Source organism: Seriola lalandi, unplaced genomic scaffold (genome assembly GCF_002814215.2).
Source record: "Seriola lalandi dorsalis isolate HSWRI2012SDOR001 ecotype SW California unplaced genomic scaffold, Sedor1 jcf7180002054945, whole genome shotgun sequence".
In the NCBI taxonomy this organism is placed as follows: domain Eukaryota; kingdom Metazoa; phylum Chordata; class Actinopteri; order Carangiformes; family Carangidae; genus Seriola; species Seriola lalandi.
In genome coordinates, this window is record NW_019525496.1 from 2,666,368 (window position 1) to 2,687,490 (window position 21,123).

A 21,123-nucleotide genomic window follows, 5' to 3' on the forward strand; every position below is an offset into this window, starting at 1 on the left:
TGGCCAGCTTAGTATTCAGTGCCCTTCCCTGCAGTCCCTTGTTGCAGTCAACTGCAGCTACAGTAGTCTCATAGGAACAGAGGGGGCAAGGCACAGGAGAAAGGCCATAGTAAAATGGAATAAATCAATGGATTTTTCATCCTTTTACGCTGCAGATCTGAGAGCAGATGGATCTTGAGTAAAGGCTTGATTCTTTTTAGAAACATAATTTGTCTTTATCGATGTGGATTGTAGTCAAAGCAGAGGGCAAACTGACCTAAACTCAGATTACTCAATTATTTTGCAGAGCACAGTCTACAGCTAACCCTTTAGTCCAACACTGATCATTAATTCCATAAATTCTAATTATATCAGTGTCATCAAACAAATAAACAATGTGCTACAAAAGAATGGGAGTGTTTCGAATGGAAAGAGCATCAATTAAAGCTGTTCTCTGATATAAGATTGATGTTTTTTTTAAATAATCATTACCTCAGGACATCATTTCTATTCCATTTTGTTTACAACTGTATCGCTGATCGAAATCACAGGGGAAACCCATTTTGGATTATCCTACTCTTATTTATCACAAAACAGTGTTTCTAGAGACATCCAGGCAGAAATATGTCACAATTGCATCTCCCATTCTTGTTTGCCAATTATGTGATACATTAGAAAGTGTGGCATTTCCATTGCAGAGTAATGCAGAGCATCAAGCACCTCCAACTCACACTACAAAAGCCCTTCCCCTGAAAGCAATTCTTTGTAATTACTTGCACATATTTGTCCATTTATCAGAAACCACACACCATGATCATTAAATCATCATCATCATGGGCATTATTAAATGCCCCTGCAGCATCCTCGAATCACTATGATATGCTGTCATATGCTAAAACAGCTGGGGAACTACTGGAAAGAAAACACTGCCTGAAAAATATCTTTATAATTTGTAGTGGCACTGAGTTTTAGCACAATCGGTATTGCATTACATACTGGAAAGTCATCATCTCAGAGCTGACAATATACCATCAACACCATATTAGTCTCAATTAGCAGGAAAACGTACATCAGCGGGAGAAAATATTCTCACATTTAACATATTTTCTTGCAGTACAACGTGAAGACAGAGTGGCTCATACACAAAGCAAATACCGATTGAGAGAAACATCCGTATATTTGAAAAGCGGATGTTATGAGGCCATTTGTTGGTGATATTTTTATGTATGACTGTAACTTTGATTTAACGTCTGATCCATCACTCTGGCAGTTTTATAAATAGTAACACACCAAACTTTGAACAAAAAACGCAGTTTCAGTGAGTCAGACATCAAAGGTGTGCTAGATTTAACCAAGGCCCTCTGGTTATAATAACAATTGGTAGGTTGCACGATGAAGAAAAAAGTCATGGTCAAGGCAAGAGATTCAAATATTTTATTGCTCAGTCTGTCAAGCATGAGCTTAGTGAGCAAGGTTCCCTTGCCAGCTTCAGAATTTAACATCCTTAATCATTTCCTGTCAAAGAAATACAGTAAAATTCTAGCACTGATGCTTATCCTCCGTATCCAAACATAAAGACTTTAGGTGATGAGCTGCCATAAACAGGCAGGTGAACATTTATAGATTTTGCACACATGAATCTTTTACAACAGTGTGACAGATGGACGGAATGAAAAGCAGATGAACGAGAAACCTTTTTATGTACAAGCCACTCTACATAAATGCATCTCAAAATTAAATGCTAAGAGGTTGGCCTTCGCAACACAAAATCTCGTTAGGTAGATGTCTATGCAAAAGGTTGTAACAACTAACATACCTTTTGGATGGTTCTGGAGTATATTAATTATACATTTTGACAATAAAATCAGAAGAAACAGGGCAACAAAAAAGTGACTGTATCCATCTGGCAGAATAACAGAGATTAGTTTTCTGTGTTTAACTTCGTTCCTCGAACAACTTTCTCCTTCTTCACCAACTGCAACCAACCAACATTTTCCCGAGGCATCATCTGTTGTGCCCACTTGCGCATCCCATATGGCTAGATATATATAATTTAGGACATCATAAATATACAATCCCTACCCTCTTCTGCACAGACATGGGCATGAGGATCCAACAACACTTATCACAGTCTGTTGTGCTCGATAAATCCAGCAGGGCATTGAGGTTTTAGTGGAGTAGTGATGCTGGTGTAATGCCTGTGACACCCAGCTGTTAATTCGGACTGACAACGGGCAGATATCTGGCAGACTAATGGCAGATGGGCTTGAATCCTTGCTTTATGGAGATAAACTATACCCCCTCAGGAATGAAGGGGACAGAGGGGAGGGATGGGGGGGTTTCAACGCTTTCTTCAGTTTAGTTTCTGGATTTTAGAGTTTATCTGAAGGGTGGAATACATTCTTGTTATAGCTGGACATCTGTGTCATTATCATAGCAAGAAGAAATGGTTGCCCTAGTTTGACTGTATTTGTACAATCAGCATAGGGATATATTTAAAATTACCATCAATCATGTAAAAAGGAATCACTACTTGTAGTTGAAGTTAGAGAGAAAAGTCTTCCATCTGGCCCTGTTTCAGTAGTAAAAGAAAATAATTATATCTCTGATCCACAGGAATAAGCTTGTCAGTTCTAGCTTTACCGTTGCTGGTGTTGTTATTGCTGTTGTTGTTGTTGTTGTGTTTCCAGTGTGAATCTCCTATGTTCCAAATGAGCAATTTAGCATTAGATAATGTTTTACATCTGTCATGGACATAGAGGATGTTATTTTGTTACACACTTGTGGAGGAATGCGTGTGTGTGTGCTCCTGTTCCCTCTCAGTTTCTTCCAGGATTGTGACTGCCCTCTAATGGCCACATCAAGAAATAACACTTAATATTATTTATGATAATTAGGATTAATTCAGCAGTGATTGCAGCTGTGAAAGGCCTAAATAAAAATATGAGTACAATCCCAAAAGGGGGGATTTTGGTTTCTAAATAAAGCATGCAACTGCTAACACTGATTCTCTCCTGTCATTAAAGAAGTCTTTATTGCTCAGTGACGAAAGACAAGAAATGACACAAATTAGTCATTGCATACAAAAAAAAAGACAAGAAAAAAAAAAAAGAGCCAACCAATGAGAGCTGTCCCCTTGCTCCCACAGTTGGAAGATAACAGCAAATGACGTGTGTCACTCATCAACTTTGTCCCTACTCTTTACATAAACACATGTTACTCATACCCCGTTGGCTGGGCTTTGTCCTGCCTGAGTAGGAGGATCGCATATTGTCCTAGCACTATAGCAGAGCAGGTAGACGCACAGGAAGAGGGGAAACATGGTTTTTATGACTCTGCTCTGTCTGCTTTTACTGCGGCCTGGCTTCAGCGCTCTAATGAGATCTCCATTGGACGAGGTAGGTGGAAAGCCGCGGGTGAACAGGAGCAAAGCGGTTACTGATTCCACTGCTCTGGACTTCTGCAAAGTACATTGAACTCTTCAACTTTAAGCTGTTTATCATCCTGTGAAATCCAACGACCTGCCGAGAGTCATAACCATGTTTTACTGGATTTACATGGTGACCACTAAAAACCAAAAAGCCTAAAATTATTTTTGTGTTTTCATTCAGTATTTTGGGCCACAGATCTAAATTTAGTCACAAAGCATCTGTTTCTAAAGGAGCTAAAAACTGTGATATTGTTTGTTCCCTCCAAAAGCTATCCCGTCACTCCTCCAGTCAAAGAGACATAGTTTCCTCTCCTGATTCTTCTCCTGATGCCTCTGGTATGTGTTCCTATGGCAGCATGAAGACATCAATCACAAGTATATTATGCACGCTATAACGTAAGGTAAATAAAAATAACTATATACACAAGCAAATCAATGGTGTATGTTACCACTGCGTTTACTTTTTGTTCTCAGAGAGTGGGCGGCTGCGTCGGTCAGCACTGATGCCTGATATAACCCACCTGGAACTGCTGGTGGTGGTAGGGCCTGATGTCCAGCAGGTCCACAAGCAGGATACAGAAAGATACATCCTCACCAATCTCAATATTGTAAGTCTGATCACAAACATACAGTAAATAGACAGGTATCTAAGCAGCCTGTGTTGTATTGATAGCCATTTATACACCTTGAAACTAATGTACAAGGATAGCTAGTATAGGAGAAACGATATAATGGAAACAAATAAAAAGCAACTCAAGTTAGAGAGAAAACTCAGTTCAGACGTTATATGCTGAAATGTTTCCAGAACCAGCTCTAGAGAGAGCACCGCAATACTATACTCCCATTACACTCTGAGCATCCTGAAATATATTAAACTGACTTATATATCAATTTCAACCCAGGCCTCAGAGCTGCTGAGAGACATGACCCTGGGCGCCAACATGCGGGTGCACCTGGTCCGCACAATCATCCTGTCGGAGCCAGAGGTAAGTGGCTCTTTGTTTTACTTGTGGTATGTTAGTGCCCTAAAATTCAATAGCTGCACATGTAATTTTGGTATTCAGCTAATTCTGTTGTCCAGTGTGACTTTGAATGTGTGCACCAGTAGAATAAGCTTACATTCCTGCTACTATTGAATATAAGGTTATTCTGTAGAGGGTATAAATGTGGTGGATAGAAGATTAGAGAGCTAAGATGGAGGGAGAGAAGACCATCACAACATTCTTTTGGTTTTCTTAGCAGCGTCTGTCCTCTATTGTTACTGTCTTCCTTCTTCTAGCCAGAGATACAAATGTCTACCAACATCACCTCATCTCTTAGAAGTGTGTGTGACTGGGGCAGAAGGATAAACCCCCCCAACGACTCAGACCCGCTACATGCTGATCTTTTGTTGTACGTTACGAGGTATGACGGCGTGTACCTGGCTGTATTATAAATATATGTTTACTACATGGACGGACGAACCATATTTTACGGTATATCTTCCATCGCAAACAGGTATGACCTGGTGTTGCCCGATGGGAACAAGCAGGTCAGGGGAGTAGCGCAGCTGGGTGGGGCTTGCTCCAGTGAGTGGAGCTGTGTGATCACAGAGGACACAGGCTTTGACCTGGGGATCACAATTGCTCATGAAATTGGCCACAGGTAAAAGCTGATTCAAAGAAGTAACATATCTGTTTTGAAATTTACATTTCAACTTATAAAACTCATTAGGCAGTGATTTCTTTTAAGTATCTGTGATTGCATATATAATTTCACCCAGTTTCGGAATCAACCATGATGGAGTGGGAAACACCTGCGGCAGGAGTGGGTTCATGATGGCTTCTGATGGAGGCTACAACAGTGTGGATCTGACCTGGTCCCCCTGCAGCAGACAGCAGCTGCTCACATTCTTCAGGTGGGCCAACCTGTGCAGAGCAGCTGTGCATGAAAATGTCTCTCATTCATCATGCAGACCTGGCACTGTTGAAAAGGCATTTCATCTATGAGTCATATCTAATTGTTTTCACCTTAGGTTCACATTTTGAGGATGTTTAATTTGGTTTTGAGTTGAAATTCATTAAAACATCAAGTATAGAAAAACTGATTAAGTCTTTTGGTGTGATATACTGTAAGTATTTTGGGAATGACATGTCACATGCATTTGTGTTCCCAGTGAAGGGAAGGCTGGATGTGTGAACGACCTGCCTGCAATGGCAGGCTCCCTACAAGACTGGAAGCCTGGTCTCTACTATGGAGTTGATGATCAGTGTCGTATAGCTTTTGGTAGCACCGCAAGAGCATGCTCTTTCAGCAATCCTGACCTGGTAAGTCACCTGTAATAGCAGCTTAACACCACCAGGTGGCATTTCACATCAAAAATAGACATTATTATCACACGTCTAGCCTTGTTTTTAACATTGGTTTTCATTTTCATCAGCCAGTTTGTCGTGTTCTGTCCTGTCAAATTAACCCTGATGACGACAGCTCCTGCAAACGTCTCCTGGTGCCACTGCTGGACGGTACAGAGTGTGCACCAAATCAGGTACTGATCTGTGATGAGTGAGTAATTCTGTATTTTCCCAAGTGTCATTATTTACATAAAGTAGGCACAAGCATATTTGTTATGAGGTTCAATCCTCTCTTGCAGTGGTGTCTGAAGGGGCGTTGTGTGTCTCCAGAGGAGCTCAGCTCCTCTGTGGTGGTGCATGGCTCCTGGTCGAGCTGGTCTGAGTTCTCCCCCTGTTCACGGACATGTGGTGGGGGAGTCACTCGCCGCACACGGCAATGCAACAACCCAAGGTAGCAAATGTACTGCAAACATCAGTGAAACATGGTGCTGAAGTGCCATCATTCTTGACAACAAATAAAATATCTGTCATGTCTGATTTTCAGACCTGCTTTTGGAGGGAATGAGTGTCAGGGTCTGGATATTGATGCTGAACTTTGTCACCAGCAGGTAAGTTCAAACTGGTTATGTTAACATTGGGCCTCCATACAGTAGGTCAATTCTGTTTGCTTAGTGGATCACTGTACCAAGAATTGTCCCTCGTTTTAATGATTTTTTTTGTTAGTGATTCGCAGCCTGTTCGCCCATAAGAGGCCTCCAAAAATACAAGTATTGATGGGATGACTCAGATAATTGGAGGCAGACAAGTAATTTAAAAGTGAGACCATGAGTTCGGGGCAAAGTGAGCAGTCCTTCCAATCAGTTTTAGATGAAGAGAAATGTACTGTCATGTATGCCTCTGCTACTGTTGGGTGGTGGTTTGAAACACTATCATCAGGATACAAAAGTTAAACATTCCTTGTTTTTCATTTTTGCTGTAGCCGTGTGAGCGCACCCAGCTAGATTTCATGGCAGAGCAGTGTTCCCAGACAGACCTCCAGCCCCTTTACCTGCTACCAAACACTGTCTCCTTCTACACGTGGATCCCTGCTGTAGGTTTTGCACAAGGTGGGCCTAAAGAAAACAGTTTGTTTTTTTTCATGTGTAAAATGACAAAGACTGTATCTCCAGTATTTTTTTTCTCTCTCAACTGTCCTTGTCATAACCAGGGGATGAGCAGTGCAGATATATGTGCCAGTCACATGGAGAAAACTTCATAGTGAGTCGTGGCTCTCAGTTTGTGGATGGGACTCGCTGTGAGTCAGACAGTCCGCCTCCCTTTGGCTCTACAGCTGCTTGTCTAAGAGGGAAATGCCAGGTAGAGATGACTCAACAAGACCTAACATGCCAGAGAGCAGATGCAATCTTACTTTCTCACACACCTTTTTTTTTTCTACACTCAGTCTCTCACACACCTTTTTAAATTTACTGTTTCTCTCTGATCAGCTGTTTGGCTGTGATGGTGTGCTACACTCTGGGAAAGTGAGGGATGTGTGTGGGGTGTGTGGTGGAGATGGGTCGTCCTGCAGTTTGACCTCTGACTCCTACACTGGTGGTCAGGCGCGAGGTAGCAAACAACAGTGTGTAATTATTGAACACATTCAGTGACAGAAAATGAATTGACAATTTTTTGATCATCAATTAATCTTTTAAATAATTTATTAAGCAAAAGTATCACATACTCTCTGATTCCTGCTTGTCAAATGTGATGGTTTGCTGTTTTATTTGACTGTAAATTGTTGTAAATTGACTGTTTGCCAGACAAAACAAGCAATTTTAAGATTTCTTCCTGTGATCAAGGAACATAGTGTATCATGGGCAGTTTTCACTAATTTCATACATTGCACAGACAAAATGCTTAACCCCTTTAATTGTAAAAAAAAATCAATAGATGTATTAATAATAATAGATCAACATCTCTAATTTCTGTATTGTCACAGCTATAGTTACAATCCAGTGCTTTCTGTTTCAGAGTACACCACCTTCCTCTCTCTGCCAGTGAATGCCTCACAGGCTCATATTGTAAACAGTGCACCTCTCTTCACTCACATGGGTGAGTGTCATCACTTTACAGGATATTTATGTTTCTACAATAGGTGTCGCAAAACAGAAACTTACAAATTGTTTTTGGCATTTGTGTCCGCAGCTGTCATGGTTGGGGATCGGTACATTGTGTCTGGAACTGGCACCATGGCACTGAATATGACTCACCCCTCCCCACTGGATGATAACCGCCTAGAATACCGCCTTCACCTGACCCCTGACCTTTTGCCCGCGATGGAGGAACTGCTGCTGCCTGGCCCGCTGAAACAGGACATAAACATACAGGTCAGGAGAGGCAAACAGACTGACTAAGAGAGGGGTTGATAGTTTCACATGTATTTCCTGTCTGCAAAAATGTTACACTTATTTTTCTCTTTGCAGGTCTATCGCAAATATGGAAAAGAATATGGCGAGAAGACAAATCCAAACATTAGTTATCACTACTATGTACCTACCAGAAACAGTGACTTGACAGGCATCACACCTAAAGGCAAATGGGTCGTCTTTACAACACCCTGCTCTGTCTCCTGTGGATTAGGTGAGAAACTCCTAATCACAAGTCTGAAAAGCATAAAAAAGAACACCCAACTTAATACAATGCTTTCTGCAGCTGATGCTCTTGTAAGTTCACAGACTGGCTGCACATTATAGTCTTAGCTTTTTTATTTTAAGAGCCAGCAGCTTTCACAAATGAGTTCCCAGAAAAGAGGTTTTTGTATAATAGTGTGCAACAATAATGACCTTTTTGAGCAAGCTTTTATCCTGTACTTAGTGTCTCTCTGTTGTAAGGACTCTAAAGTGTTGAATATGCCCAATTCATTTCATCATTGTTCTAATCTCAGATGTTTTCAGTAGAAAAATACCACCAAATGTCCACTGAACTGATTAACTGCACGATCACATACAGTACAGTTAAATGCAAAAATATGAAACTGTTGTTTAATATGCAGTATTTATTTTTTCTTTTCTTTTCTTTTTTCTTTTCTTTATCTGTACATGCTGTTCGCTTGTAAATATCCTCAACATCAACTCCTAACCACACAAGTCATTTTTTAAATATTGCAATTAAGTCTTGTAAACGTTCCCCTTTGCTATAAATGTTCACAGTAAAGCCATGCAACACTGTTAAGTCTGAAATGTAAAAAAAAAAAAACTGCTTCAGAACTCAAAGCAGCAGCAAAATGGATAATTTAATTGACAGTGTACTTTGAGCTATTTTTTCTTTTCCCAATTATTTTTTTTTCCAGGTATACAGAAGCATGTATACGTCTGTGCAGATGAAGATACCAACAGCCACCTGGAAGAACACAACTGTGAGACACCTCTGCCACCTGCACCACTCCATACAACCTGTCAGCTTTCACCCTGCCCCCCAAGGTTAGGTTCATACTCATCTCTGTTTCATTGCTTTTGGACTGACATACACTTACAGTTCAGCACATATTGGTGCACAACAACTGACTGACTGAATTGAATAATTGAGTTTTACAGGTGGGATACAGGGACATTTGGGCCCTGTAGTGCCTCCTGTGGCGGAGGAGAGAGGGTGCGTCCTGTAAGATGTGTCCAGAAACATGGAGCTGATGAGGTGAATGTTCCAGATTCTGAATGCCCACCTGATACAGCTCCAAACGCTGTCGAAAAATGTAACCTGCAACACTGTCCAGCCAGGTATAAAGTCTACACTCTGCTGTTGATCATTAAGTGTATTTATTAAATGCCAAGTGCATGGATCAAATACCTTCCTTTGACCGCAGAGTACGAATGGTTTCAGGTGTTATCCTGCTGCCTCAGTTTGAACAATATTAGCATTTGTGAAATAAATAGAGTTTTCATGTGAAAACCCACTTCTGTGTGTTCACAGATGGCATGTATCGGAGCCAGGGGAATGCTCGGCAGTGTGCGGGCCAGGAGAAGCGAAACGTGTCGTGTCATGTGTTCGGACAGAAGCTGGTCAGGATGTTGAGGTGGATCAAAGCTTTTGTTCAAAGCAGATCAAACCACCTGACTCTGTACCCTGCGTGGTAGACGTCTGTCCCATTGGGTGGGAATCTAAGGGAGAGGTAAAGGCGAAAATGAATAAAATTTTATTTACTTATTTTAAAAATGTGAAGCGTGTCTAAACATTGCTTTTCTTCACCAGGACCAGCCCGTGCTAAAGTCTGGTTTGGTGCCACGCTCTAGACAAGATCCTGTATACGTGTGGAGCCCTGTTATCAGCCAGTGCTCAAAGACCTGTGGCAATGGTAAGTGAAACATTTTTTTTATTCTCTACTTTACTTAGAAACAGCAGGTCCTCAGCAGATACAGTCAACCAAAGCCTGATGCTTATGTAGGAACCCTGCAGGTGTGGTTTTCCTGTGTGGACCACCAGACCAGACTGGGGGTGCCAGACTTCCACTGTGATGCTTCTACTAAACCTTCTCCTCATTCCGAGATCTGCAGCACATCTCCCTGCCTTCCCATGTGAGATACCACAGTCTCATATTTGCCTGTAGCATGTACTATACTATCCAACAGATGACAGTAAGCAGTGAGATATTTTTAACAACCAGGTGGCGCTCTAAGCAAGGAGTCTGCAGCGTAACGTGTGGAGGAGGGGTGGCCAACAGGGTGCTGTACTGTGCTCGCGAAGCAGAAGGGGAGGAGGAGGTTGTGGAGGATTCAGAGTGCAGTGACTCTCTCAAACCCACAGCAGTGGTTTCATGTAGCACCCACAGCTGCCCAGCAAGGTAAATCACACACAAACACACACACACACACACACACGTCAGAAATCAATTTCTGGAAAGGCAAAAATGACCTTACCAGCACTGTCACTTGTGCAGGTGGAAGGTGTTCAGCACGTCACCCTGCTCTGTGTCCTGTGACTTGGGTGTCGCTCAGAGGATTGTGTCTTGTGTCCAATTTGTCCACGGCAAGGAGAGTGTGGTGCCAGAGGAAAACTGCCATGCAGCTGTCAAACCAGCCACCACAGTGCCCTGCCTGGTGCAAGTCTGCACCTTCAGGTGGGAGGTGAAGCCATGGAGCCAGGTACATTTCACAGGAGAAAGAATGCATTAGAATGTGAAGATAAGATATTGATAAATATATATTGATTATTTGTTAATCATTTAAAAAACTTGTCAATCATTCTCTGGTTTCAGCTTCTCAAATATGAGGACATACTGCTTTTAAAATCACTGTTAATTGAATATCTTTGGGTTTCATTTTATATTCCAAACAATTCATCATTTCCTAAAGAAAATTAACAACAAATTAATCAACATTTGGTTGCAGCCATAGATAAAGACAAAGAATTAACAACAGCACATAAAGTATTCATACAGATGAGTAAGAAAAAAAATTGAAAAAATATTATTTCCCATGGTAGTTGAGGTATCAGTCTTATCATTTTTCCTATTATTCAATTTCTTCATGTGTGTTAAATAGATACCAGTTATGTCGATGTTTTAGCTGATTATCTTCAAATTACATCATTTTCATCATATTGTAAACTGATACTGTGGATTTTTTTTTTTTACATTTTCACAAATCCATTGGGTTCAGTTTTTTTTCCACACAATACAAAAATAATTTATCGGCCTCTTCAGGTCTGGAGGTTGGTGAGGTTAAGCAGGGCAGACTTTTCAAACTAGTCTAGACTTAAACTGCATTACCATACAGTAATAATGTAACACTGACAGAAAGTAATGCAGAGCCAGAGAAAGCTTTAGAGCTAAAACACAGATACGCTGGTGTGGTCCTTTCAGAACAGTTTGTAAACAACTACAAGGAAGACTCTGAACACGTAGACATACACCCCTGTGCTATGGTAGTTTTCCACCTGTCCACAATCTACCTGAACTCTGCTTATTGTGTGATATGTAATATTGATGGCTGTTTGTGCATGATGTTGCAAACACTGAGACCTGAGCTTACCTACTGTGTTGTGTTCTTCTCCAGTGTTCAGCGCCCTGTGGATATGGGATCCAGTCCAGGGCTGTGTCCTGTCTGGGCCCCTCTAAGCCTGTGCCCCTCAGCCCTCTGCTTTGCATGCACATGCCCAAACCCATTACCATCCAGGGCTGCTATGTGGACAGCTGTGGAGATGTGGTGCCCACATCAGATGTGGCCTCTGACACCACCACTGCAATGCAGACTGTCAAGACGGTTAACCTCACAGAGGGACCTCTCCTGTCTCCCACTCTCAGCCACAAAGATACAACACTGCACCGCATGGGCCATCTTCCTCCAAGTCCAACAGAGGCCATCACCCTCCCACAGACCACCACGACAAGCACCCCAACCCCTAAAGGTATAAACACTTTGACTCCCTACCTATTCTCAGTAAGAGCTGAAGGCAGACGCAGGATTAACATAACAGTGTGTGCTCTTTTCCAGGCGCATGTGGACAGCTATTCCTGGAGGAATCAGGCACAGTGGATTTGAAGGATGTACCCAACCGCTGCACAGTGTCCATAGGTCGACCCCTAGATGAGGTCATTCACATCAAAGTGGAATCCAGCTCCTTGAATTGCAGAAAAAGTACGTTTTTAAACAAACCTAGAGAATGTTGTTTCCCATGCCATAGCTATTGCACCAAAATAAATGTCTGTAACTCTATGCATGTGTTCTTGCAGAGGAGTATGTGGCATTTTTTGACCGACTGGCATTTGTGAGGAAGTGTGCACAGGTAGCAAGCAGCGAACTGACCACTAGGACTAATGTCCTGCTGGTTCGTCAAAATCTGCTCACTCCTGGGAATGGGATTGTGTTCACCTACAAGTCACAGAAAAACACAAAGAGGAGCCACTATCGGGGTAAGACTGTGTATCATTTTGTCATTGGGTGCAGAGCTGGGCACAAGAGTTGTACTTTTTTAAGGCACGAAAGATATTCTGTATGTTGTTTCAAAAGATATTTATATCCACAGATATAAAAAGGGTGATAATTAATGAAAGCTTCAGTTGCTTTTCAAAATGGATGCATCTATAAGTAAACTGAGTCCCATGTTGGAGCCTCGTGCAACATAAAGGTTCAAAACGGAATCTATAGAGATGTATACAATCGTGTTAACACTTGCACAGTCGAATGCTATCCAATACAGAAGCTCTGCAGTGTGAAGCTTTAAATGCTACAAACTATAGCATAAAAATATCAAGGAACTGAATCAGCAGCTAACACAAATTCAACATATGTTCAACATTTGGACCTTCACAAATGAAATACTCATTGCATTGGACTGTATTTGACTGTACAGGCATTCATGTGTGTTTTGTTTACCCCATGTGTTTACCGAAGATTAAATACACCTTGTCTTTGCCCCACAGATTGTGACATTCAGCTGTTTTCCCCCAGCAGCGACTTTGAGAACCCAACAACGTCCAGCACTAACCACACCTGTCGAGTGCTCATCAATGCACCTCCCTCTGTGAAGATCAGAATCCAAGCACTACACATAGGATTAGTATTCAACGCCACCAACTCCCAGTCGACGTACATTATGGTGCGGACAGGCTTTTTAACTTGTGCTGTTGTTTCAATACGGTGCATGCTTGAGAGGAAAGATGTGCAAATGTAATAACTACAGCAATATTTTGTCTTGTGTTTCTTGTTCAGATCCGGGACATGGATGTCTTAAAGACCAATGTATTTAAAGGCCAACAGCTGTTTCAGTGGCACTCCTCTGGAAATATGGCTGAAATTGAATTTCATGGAGACTACCTGCATTCCAAAGGAAGCTTCAGAGCTGAATATTCCTTTATGAGGCTTTGATACTAAATATGAACTATCTTGAGGAGGTTTCCATTCATATGTTTAAAAATTTCTTTACGTTTTTGTAACGGCCATTAAATTCAGTTCTGTTGAGTAGAAACACTGATGCTTTTAAACTTGATTTTCATACTTCCGTGCTAATTATTTTGACCTGAAATAAATAATAAACAAACCAAAGCACTCAAAATCTTTAAGTCAAATGAGAACAGTGTCATATTGAAGACTACACTGGGAACTGGTTAAGTATAAACAAGGAAAGAAAAATGTATACTATTACAATTAGCAAATTATGTTCATTTAAAGTTTATATATATATATATATATATATATATATATATAAAACACAATATATTAAAATATAGAATTTCCATCATAGAGAATTGCTTATCATCTCAAAGGCAGTGTATTAACCATCACACATTCCACTTCCCACAATCCTGTGATAACAGGTTTCCACTCGGCTCCAAAACACTCAGTACATTGTGTGTCTAAGCCAGCGTGGCACTCTGCCACCGACTCCAGCACCGGTTCAGTTGCGGCTCCCATACGGCCCAGTGGGACATAAACGCTATGCCAGGCTCCTGTGTGGGATCACTGCTTGGCGGTAGCTGTGTCTTCCAGGAGAGCTCTCATGTCCAACAGAGCATCCTCTACAGCCTGGGCAAACTTGGCAGCGTTCGTCTCTTCACAGCTGTTGAAGGCCGTGATGGCGATGTTGATGTGCTCATCCATGGGATTGTAACACACTCCATAGCCATCTGGCACCATTGGACCAAAGCACATCACACAGTCTGTCTTGGAGCCAACCTTGGACATGGAGACGAACAGAGATGAGGGCAAATACTCAAACAAACAAATACGACATCAAATAATTATGTGCTCAGTAACTGTTGATTTTCTTAGATGCAAACATACCTGGCTGGTGGAGAGATTATAATGCTGAGCCACAGCAAAAGAGGTATCCATGAATATCTCAGGCATAGAGGTCAGGTCTTCAATACCCTGCATCTTCAGCCCGAGGAGATGTCTGTCTATGGCTTGTCCATGAATTGCCTAAAAAAGAAATGTTGAATGTGTAGAGCTGAGTTTAATGAGATGGTGTCAGGAAAAAAAACACTTTGACTTTTGTATTGATGAATTCCAGATCTCACGTTGTACGTGTTGTCCTTATGTGTCTGCACAGCCCTCTGCAGCAGCGCAAGCCTCTCTGTGTTCTGTTGACAGTATTTACTGTTCAGTCAGACAGCTTATGTGCCTTAAATTGTACATTTATTGTGAAATTCTAGTTGTCCAGCAGTACCTGTTTAGCTGGGTCTTGCATTGCCTGGACGAATTTAAAGGAGTCTACAGTCGTTGCATTGATTGCATCTGTTCGCCCATATTTAAACATTCGTAATGATGCACTTTCATATGTAGAGCAGCAAATACTATACATCCTGGAAATCAAAAAACAACAGAGGATATATGATGTAGCACACTTAATGTCTAGGATCTTTTTTTTTTTTCCAGATTTTTTCAAGTTAAAAGGAAGATTAAAAGGAATTTTGTTATACAGAAGGTAGTAGGACATCGCCCTTGTTTTTTCTTTTTTTTCTATTAATATTTACTTATTTACTTATTACGTATGTATCAAGTAGTAGTTTCGGGCACCTAAGTGAGCAAAATCTTTTCCTCCTAATATACTGTATATTACTTATTCATTTATTTTTTTACTTATTTATTTATTTCTACTTTATGTGTGCATTAAAGGTTTAAATAAAAGATAAAAGGATAATTACTTGAGTAAATACCAAAAATATGTAGAAAAGATATATATGAGAGGAAATTAGTTAAACGAGGGGAGGGGTTGAAGCTCACTGGATACTCATCAGCCATGTGATGCAAATGCCTTTGAGTTACTTTAAAGAAAGCGTTCCAAATTTTTTAAAACCTCAGGATCCATGTGATTTGTCATACATAGAAAACAAGAAGCTACCGATGGGAGGTAGTAGCACTAATGGAGGTCAGGGTAAGGATTTTTTGTTTTTTATTATTTATTTTGTTTGTTTATTTTTTCTTCCATCCTCTTCTCCTTTCTTGGTTGTTTGTGCTGGTCTCCACAAAGGGAAGTTACAGGACTTGGTTCAAAGTAACCTCACTTAATGTAGAGGGGGGGTGATATAATATTCCTCCAAGAGACCCATTTATCAAAAGAAAAACACATAAAACTAGAAGAACTTGCTGATGCTCAAGATTTTTTCTCATCTTATCGCTCTGAAAAACATCCTGAAAAAACATCCTGTTCCATGTTAGAAAGATTCTTACAGATAAGGATGTGAGATATATTTTAGTTAAGGGTAAAATAGGAGACATAGAAATAACATTGTTAAACATATATAATCCACCAGAGCAGAGAGCAGAATTAATGACCAAAATTATAACACTGATTACTTCAGGGGACAATAATAATTGGTGGAGATTTAAATTTGATCATTGATCCAAAATTAGACATGTCAATAAAACATAGATGTTTGGAGAAAAAGAGAAAAAGAGATGTTTGGAGAACCCTGCATCCCAATGAGAGACAACACATACTACTCAAAACCATAACAAATATTCTGGACTATATTATTTTTTTATGTATACATCTGAGAAAAAATAAAACAAATTTACTAACTACTTTACTAAACTAGTTGTACTAAAAAGTAAATGCTATATTGGAAAAATAGATATCAGATCAAGCTGTAATATCTATGGAGTTATTATTGGCAATAGAAAAAGGTGCATCATGTTGGAGACTAAACAACTCTCTTTTAAATGAATTGAAATTTTTAAAGACCATTAAAAAAAATTCTTACCGGAAGTAGGCAAGTTGAAGAGCCATTTGCACAAAAGCATCTGGACTCAGCTTATGTTGCTTTGGCACATTTTTTCCAAAAGGAGAAAACATCAGCACCTTCACATCTAAGTCATGCACCATTCTAGTAAAAGAAAGAAAAGAGTAAGTTAGACAGCATCAAAGCTGAGACAATAATAATAATAATAATAATAATAATAATGACTGCACTTCACATACATGTTCATATTTTGTTTGGCTTTCTCAATGTCTCTCTTGACCTCAGGTGTAATGTTAAAACGCAGTTTCTGAGGCGCCGCCAAGGGAACCATCGGGGAACGGACTATTTCAGTTTTCTGCCTGTTGAGAAAATGTGAAACAGTGAGTATATCTGGATTCATTTGAAAATGGACAAAACACTGATCTAACAACTGAATGGAACTTACATGCATTTAACAACGTAGTCAATGAGAAACACGATGGGTGGACCCTCAGCAGGTGCATGCTCATACACCAGTCCACATGTACCGTCTTCACCGACGATGAACTGAGGATGAAGTGCATTCAAATTCTCAACCAGTGTCAATAGTCCTGTTTATTATCTTACATGTAAACTCATTTGTCTCAAACTGACCTGCAATGTCTTATCGAACCAGCGGTTGCCGCTGTTCCAGCGAGCTCCTCCTCCATGTAGCATCTGGGCAGCCACGCGGCTCTGGTACAGCTCATCTGACACACGAGGCATCGGGGCATCCAAACAAACCGTAAAAATGCTTTTCTGGATGGCACGGACTGACTCCTTATTTGTCTTATCTGAGGATGAATAAAATGGCCTTAAAGATTTAAAACATATTTTATGTCAAATACGCTTTATATTTCGAAAATCTATCAAAATGATAAGTTTTCATCCCTCCGGTCCTCACCCTTGATCAGGTTGTTATAGGCTTTTCCCCAGGTGTTGCGGTGCTGTGATGTAAGGATGCCAATCGGCTCCTTGTTAGTCTGCAAAGAGGAGTTCCAGATCTTCTCCAACTGCATGTAAATCTGGTCGACTGTCAGTGGGGTGCCATCGCTGTTATACACATCCAAGACAAAAAACTGGGGGGCAAAGCCACAGAGCCAGTATTTCTTTAGCCACTGCACTAATGATAATGACATTTCAAAATTAGCTTATGTTGAAACATCTTGCTGAAATGTTGAGGATACAAGAAGGAGAAGAACAGTGGTACCATCTAGAGTACCTGGAAGTTGTGGACCACAGTGATGTGAGTGGGAGGCGTTTTTCCGATGGTGTGGTTTACAACAGTGTCTCTCTTTGGACCAGGGATACGACAGGAGGACAAGATCTGGTAATACTGATCCATACACAGCGGCTTCCCACTTAGGTACTCTACAGGCAGGGTCTTACTGTGACACAGCACCTCAAATTATCCATTTGCAGATTTGTAAACCAACTGCATGTAATGATGACAATGAGATTTCTGTTACAACAGTATGATATTTGTATTAATTTCAGGCACACTCACGTGTCAATCATTTTTTTGAAGTCCAACACTCCTGCAATCAGTTTGGCAGCAAATCTGCAGAGGAGATATAATTGTTATTGTCCACTATATGATGTGCTCTTGTTTATTTACATACACATCCACCAGCTACTAACACAGCATTCAATTATTGGTTATCAACTCTGAATGGAGACATAAACAAGGAAATGTCAATCTAATTGTGTAACTAGATGACAAGTGATGAGCCTATTGTGCCATGCATACCTAAAACTCTAGCAGTGGCTTCACTTGTGTATTTCTCTATGGGGCCACCATGTTCACTTCATATCCCATGGGTCACAGAAGTCAAAAACAGCTGAGCAATGCTATGGACAGCCAGAGCTCTTTAAATAGCCGGCATGTGAAGGAAAGCCTGTGCAAAGGTCGGCTTGAAATTCCAGCTTCATATGAGCTTGTTTATACTGCACTTCAACACAAAGTAAATCACTTTTAGAAACAACTTCATGAGTATGCTTATAATTAGAGACTGAAGGATTATAACTCACATTGTGGAAACTGACAGCAAACATTAAAAGTACTGGCTCTTCTTTTTTTGTGATTACAGAGGTTTTATTTAGTAAGAGCTTTGCAACTGTGGCTGCTCCTAGATATAGATCCTGCTTTCTCACCTCATCTGTCCTTGGCGATCCTGGAAGAGCATGCGCGGTAGGACGACCCCTGGACTGGTGTAGACCGCTAAAGGCATACGACAGTCTAGATAGGCTGACTGCATCCACCATTCTGACAGCTACATAAACACAGCAGTAGTCAGGTAGCAGGATATAATACATTTGCATACATTACTCTTTGCAAACATACAGATGTCTGAGACAATAGATCCAGATATACTTCCCTAAAAAGACTTTACATTAACTCATCATTAAACTACTTCAAACCGTAAACTAAGCATGAGTTTGCAGAGTCACACTGATACTCTCATGTCTCCCCCCACTGGCCAGCCATGAAGACCTCACTGCAAAATGAAAAATCAGTCTTACTGCATTTAATTACAAAGGACCTTGGTTCAGACTCAGCAGCACGTAGGCTTAAGCTTATTTATTCAAAACACTTTATGACACGCTGACACCCTGCTACATAGAAATGCTAAATAAAACCAAATCTCTACCCAGTTGTCTGCCTTGCGTGCCCGTCGCTCCAGGCCTTTCTGCAGCCTTCCCCCCACACCACCTTTGAGAAATTCCTCCACCAGCTTTCGAGTGTGCTCCAGCTCCTCCTCGCTGACAATGGGCTCTAGAGAGGCCAGGTAGCGCTCACATGTCTGCTTCAAAGGCGGCACAGGCAGCTTAGGTAAACCCTCCTGGTGCACCAGGGACCTCTCTGGGATCTGTGTTACTGGTCTGACCAGGCGACATGGTTTCGCCACGCCTGGCCGCAGCTAGAAGACATGAAATTGATAAACACAAACTCTCCTTTGCTTTTACAGATTACACTGGAAAAATATTACACAAGGAGAGTATAACAACTAATCTGCTCAAATTTTGTGACTGACTACATGGCCTCACTGATGTTAAAGTGTAATTACTGACATTTAATCTTACTAATAATCTCACTAGTTGAGCAAGAAGATTAATTGGACTACAGAGGTCACTGATGCTGCTTCACAAATCTAGGTGTCAACATGTTGTTAAATATTAGGTGTGTGCAATCAAAGCCTCAAATAGTAGATAACTCAGTGCACATGACTTCAAGATCTAATTTCCTATTTACAAATACATATGCTTTACAGTAAGATGATTACGTCTGTGAAAATCAACAGCAAAACAACTGGGCAAAGAAGTCGTACTATTTGTTTGGACCCACTGGTGTGGGCTTTGCCAGCTTATAAATAGAGGGTTGACACAGTTGAACCTTTGGAATGGTAGCTAAAACAAACAGACATGAAAGCAAGAAATATATCTGGGCTCTCATGCTCACTGCAGGTTATCAACATCAAATCTTTATTTGATATAATGATAAGATTTTAAAATAAATTTGAAGAGAATGCCATCAAATTTATCATGAGTGTTTATAAAATGAGAAACGTTCGGAAGTACAAATGCATTTCGAAGAGTTGATATACATAATGGGAATAATTTTAATTTGTGTCAAGTTTATAGGAGTACAATAAAGAACTTCCGGGATAAATTTTCAAAATAAAAAGATTATGACCACCTTGTTTTGCAGCGTTATCATTATGTTTTGAACAATACATGTCACAACAAAGAATATAAAAAGATAGATAGCCCTGAGGAGGACCTCTGCTGTGGATAAAACTACCACTACAGTGCTATTTCCGATGTCCTTATAGCTGCATGCGCTTTAAGCTAACGTTATGCTATCGGCTATGCTAGGCTAACGTTATGCAAAATGTCGGAATAAGGGGCTTCTAAAACGCTCTAAAGTAATACCCGACATTAAAATAGAGTACCGGACATTATGGCAGCCTACTGTGGCGAAACATGATTATATTTTAACATAATATTGTCACATTGTTGTTGTCCTGTACAGCGCCCCACCCCCTTCACTCATTCTGATGCCGTAAAACTAAACGTAACGCTACTGCGTTTTTTATCACGCACTTAAAATAAATGTAAAACAAGAGACTTACCACGGATCTGACAAAAACACCCAACATCTTGTCAGACAGATGCGCTAAAGTCTCTTACTGTCCCGGCAATATAGATGGGAAATCCTCGGGCAGTCATGTCTCAAGGACAAGCAGACTGTCTATTCTCAGCTGTCCGCCCCCCCTCGGACCCACCGAGCAAAGACAACCGCGAGCTCCCCGCTAAAAGTCCTTTTTTTCCAAGTGGAGTTTGGTTCATACGTGACTGCAGTTCAAACTACTGCACACAAAATCTTTCTGCATTAATAGCTGCCTCATTTCATTGTCGTAATAATTTTTCTAGAAGAATTAATGGATACCAGTGGTCCATAGGAACCATTAGTAAACTATTATTCGTTTGTTTTGGTTAGGGCAGAGTCACAAATGATATATTGAATTATGTAGGAATTATAAAACAACAGCAATTGAAAATAAATTAATAAAATAAAATACAAGGTCACTATAGACCCTATAGATGCATCGCCTATCTATGATAAAGCCATATTCTCACACTTAACAAGAGTATAGTGAAATAATTTATCAGAAGCAGAAGTTGCAATTTATAAAGCCAACACATCAGTG

General features: G+C 40.6%; 2 protein-coding genes across 4 annotated transcripts; one reads left to right on the forward strand and one right to left on the reverse strand.

The window, feature by feature from the left end:
- The first annotated feature begins 3,173 nt into the window (after positions 1–3,173).
- Positions 3,174–13,754, forward strand: adamts13 (ADAM metallopeptidase with thrombospondin type 1 motif, 13). Of its 3 annotated transcripts, none has more exons than XM_023393923.2 (29): positions 3,174–3,377; positions 3,679–3,784; positions 3,884–4,017; positions 4,312–4,395; positions 4,689–4,813; positions 4,907–5,053; positions 5,172–5,306; positions 5,565–5,715; positions 5,829–5,933; positions 6,039–6,190; positions 6,284–6,347; positions 6,719–6,845; positions 6,947–7,095; positions 7,224–7,344; positions 7,750–7,830; positions 7,924–8,105; positions 8,202–8,358; positions 9,068–9,197; positions 9,312–9,491; positions 9,685–9,883; positions 9,964–10,066; positions 10,157–10,286; positions 10,376–10,552; positions 10,649–10,853; positions 11,766–12,117; positions 12,204–12,347; positions 12,443–12,622; positions 13,133–13,308; positions 13,422–13,754. In XM_023393923.2, the coding sequence occupies exons 1-29, from the start codon at positions 3,300–3,302 to the stop codon at positions 13,575–13,577; spliced, it is 4,230 nt and encodes a 1,409-aa protein (XP_023249691.1). In that variant the 5' UTR covers positions 3,174–3,299; the 3' UTR covers positions 13,578–13,754. The 3 variants fall into 3 exon arrangements, with proteins under 3 accessions (XP_023249691.1, XP_087026424.1, XP_023249692.1); XM_087170298.1 differs by having other exon boundaries at positions 4,689–4,801; XM_023393924.2 differs by having other exon boundaries at positions 3,679–3,745.
- zgc:154046 (Carnitine O-acetyltransferase-like) lies at positions 13,754–20,705 on the reverse strand. Its single transcript, XM_023393925.2, has 14 exons — positions 20,545–20,705; positions 19,063–19,332; positions 18,566–18,684; positions 17,919–17,972; positions 17,634–17,799; positions 17,316–17,490; positions 17,027–17,205; positions 16,839–16,939; positions 16,633–16,752; positions 16,415–16,537; positions 14,878–15,013; positions 14,729–14,791; positions 14,493–14,630; positions 13,754–14,384 (listed from the first exon to the last, which is right to left on the reverse strand). Exons 1-14 carry the CDS (start codon positions 20,569–20,571, stop codon positions 14,169–14,171), a joined length of 1,887 nt encoding a protein of 628 aa, XP_023249693.1. The 5' UTR covers positions 20,572–20,705; the 3' UTR covers positions 13,754–14,168.
- Positions 20,706–21,123: the final 418 nt, after the last annotated feature.

What these genes read in the sequence shown, in the direction of transcription:
- zgc:154046 (XM_023393925.2), bottom strand. Translation starts at nt 20,571, where the DNA reads ATGTTGGGTGTTTTTGTCAGATCCGTG. An exon ending in CTGTGGTCCACAACTTCCAG is followed by an intron (nt 17,491 to 17,633) that starts GTACTCTAGATG and finishes TTTGCCCCCCAG; the next exon opens with TTTTTTGTCTTGGATGTGTA. An exon ending in CTTCAACTTGCCTACTTCCG is followed by an intron (nt 15,014 to 16,414) that starts GTAAGAATTTTT and finishes TTTGATTTCCAG; the next exon opens with GATGTATAGTATTTGCTGCT.
- adamts13 (XM_023393923.2), top strand. Translation starts at nt 3,300, where the DNA reads ATGGTTTTTATGACTCTGCTCTGTCTGCTTTTACTGCGGCCTGGCTTC. An exon ending in TCCTCACCAATCTCAATATT is followed by an intron (nt 4,018 to 4,311) that starts GTAAGTCTGATC and finishes ATTTCAACCCAG; the next exon opens with GCCTCAGAGCTGCTGAGAGA. An exon ending in AGGTGAAGCCATGGAGCCAG is followed by an intron (nt 10,854 to 11,765) that starts GTACATTTCACA and finishes GTTCTTCTCCAG; the next exon opens with TGTTCAGCGCCCTGTGGATA.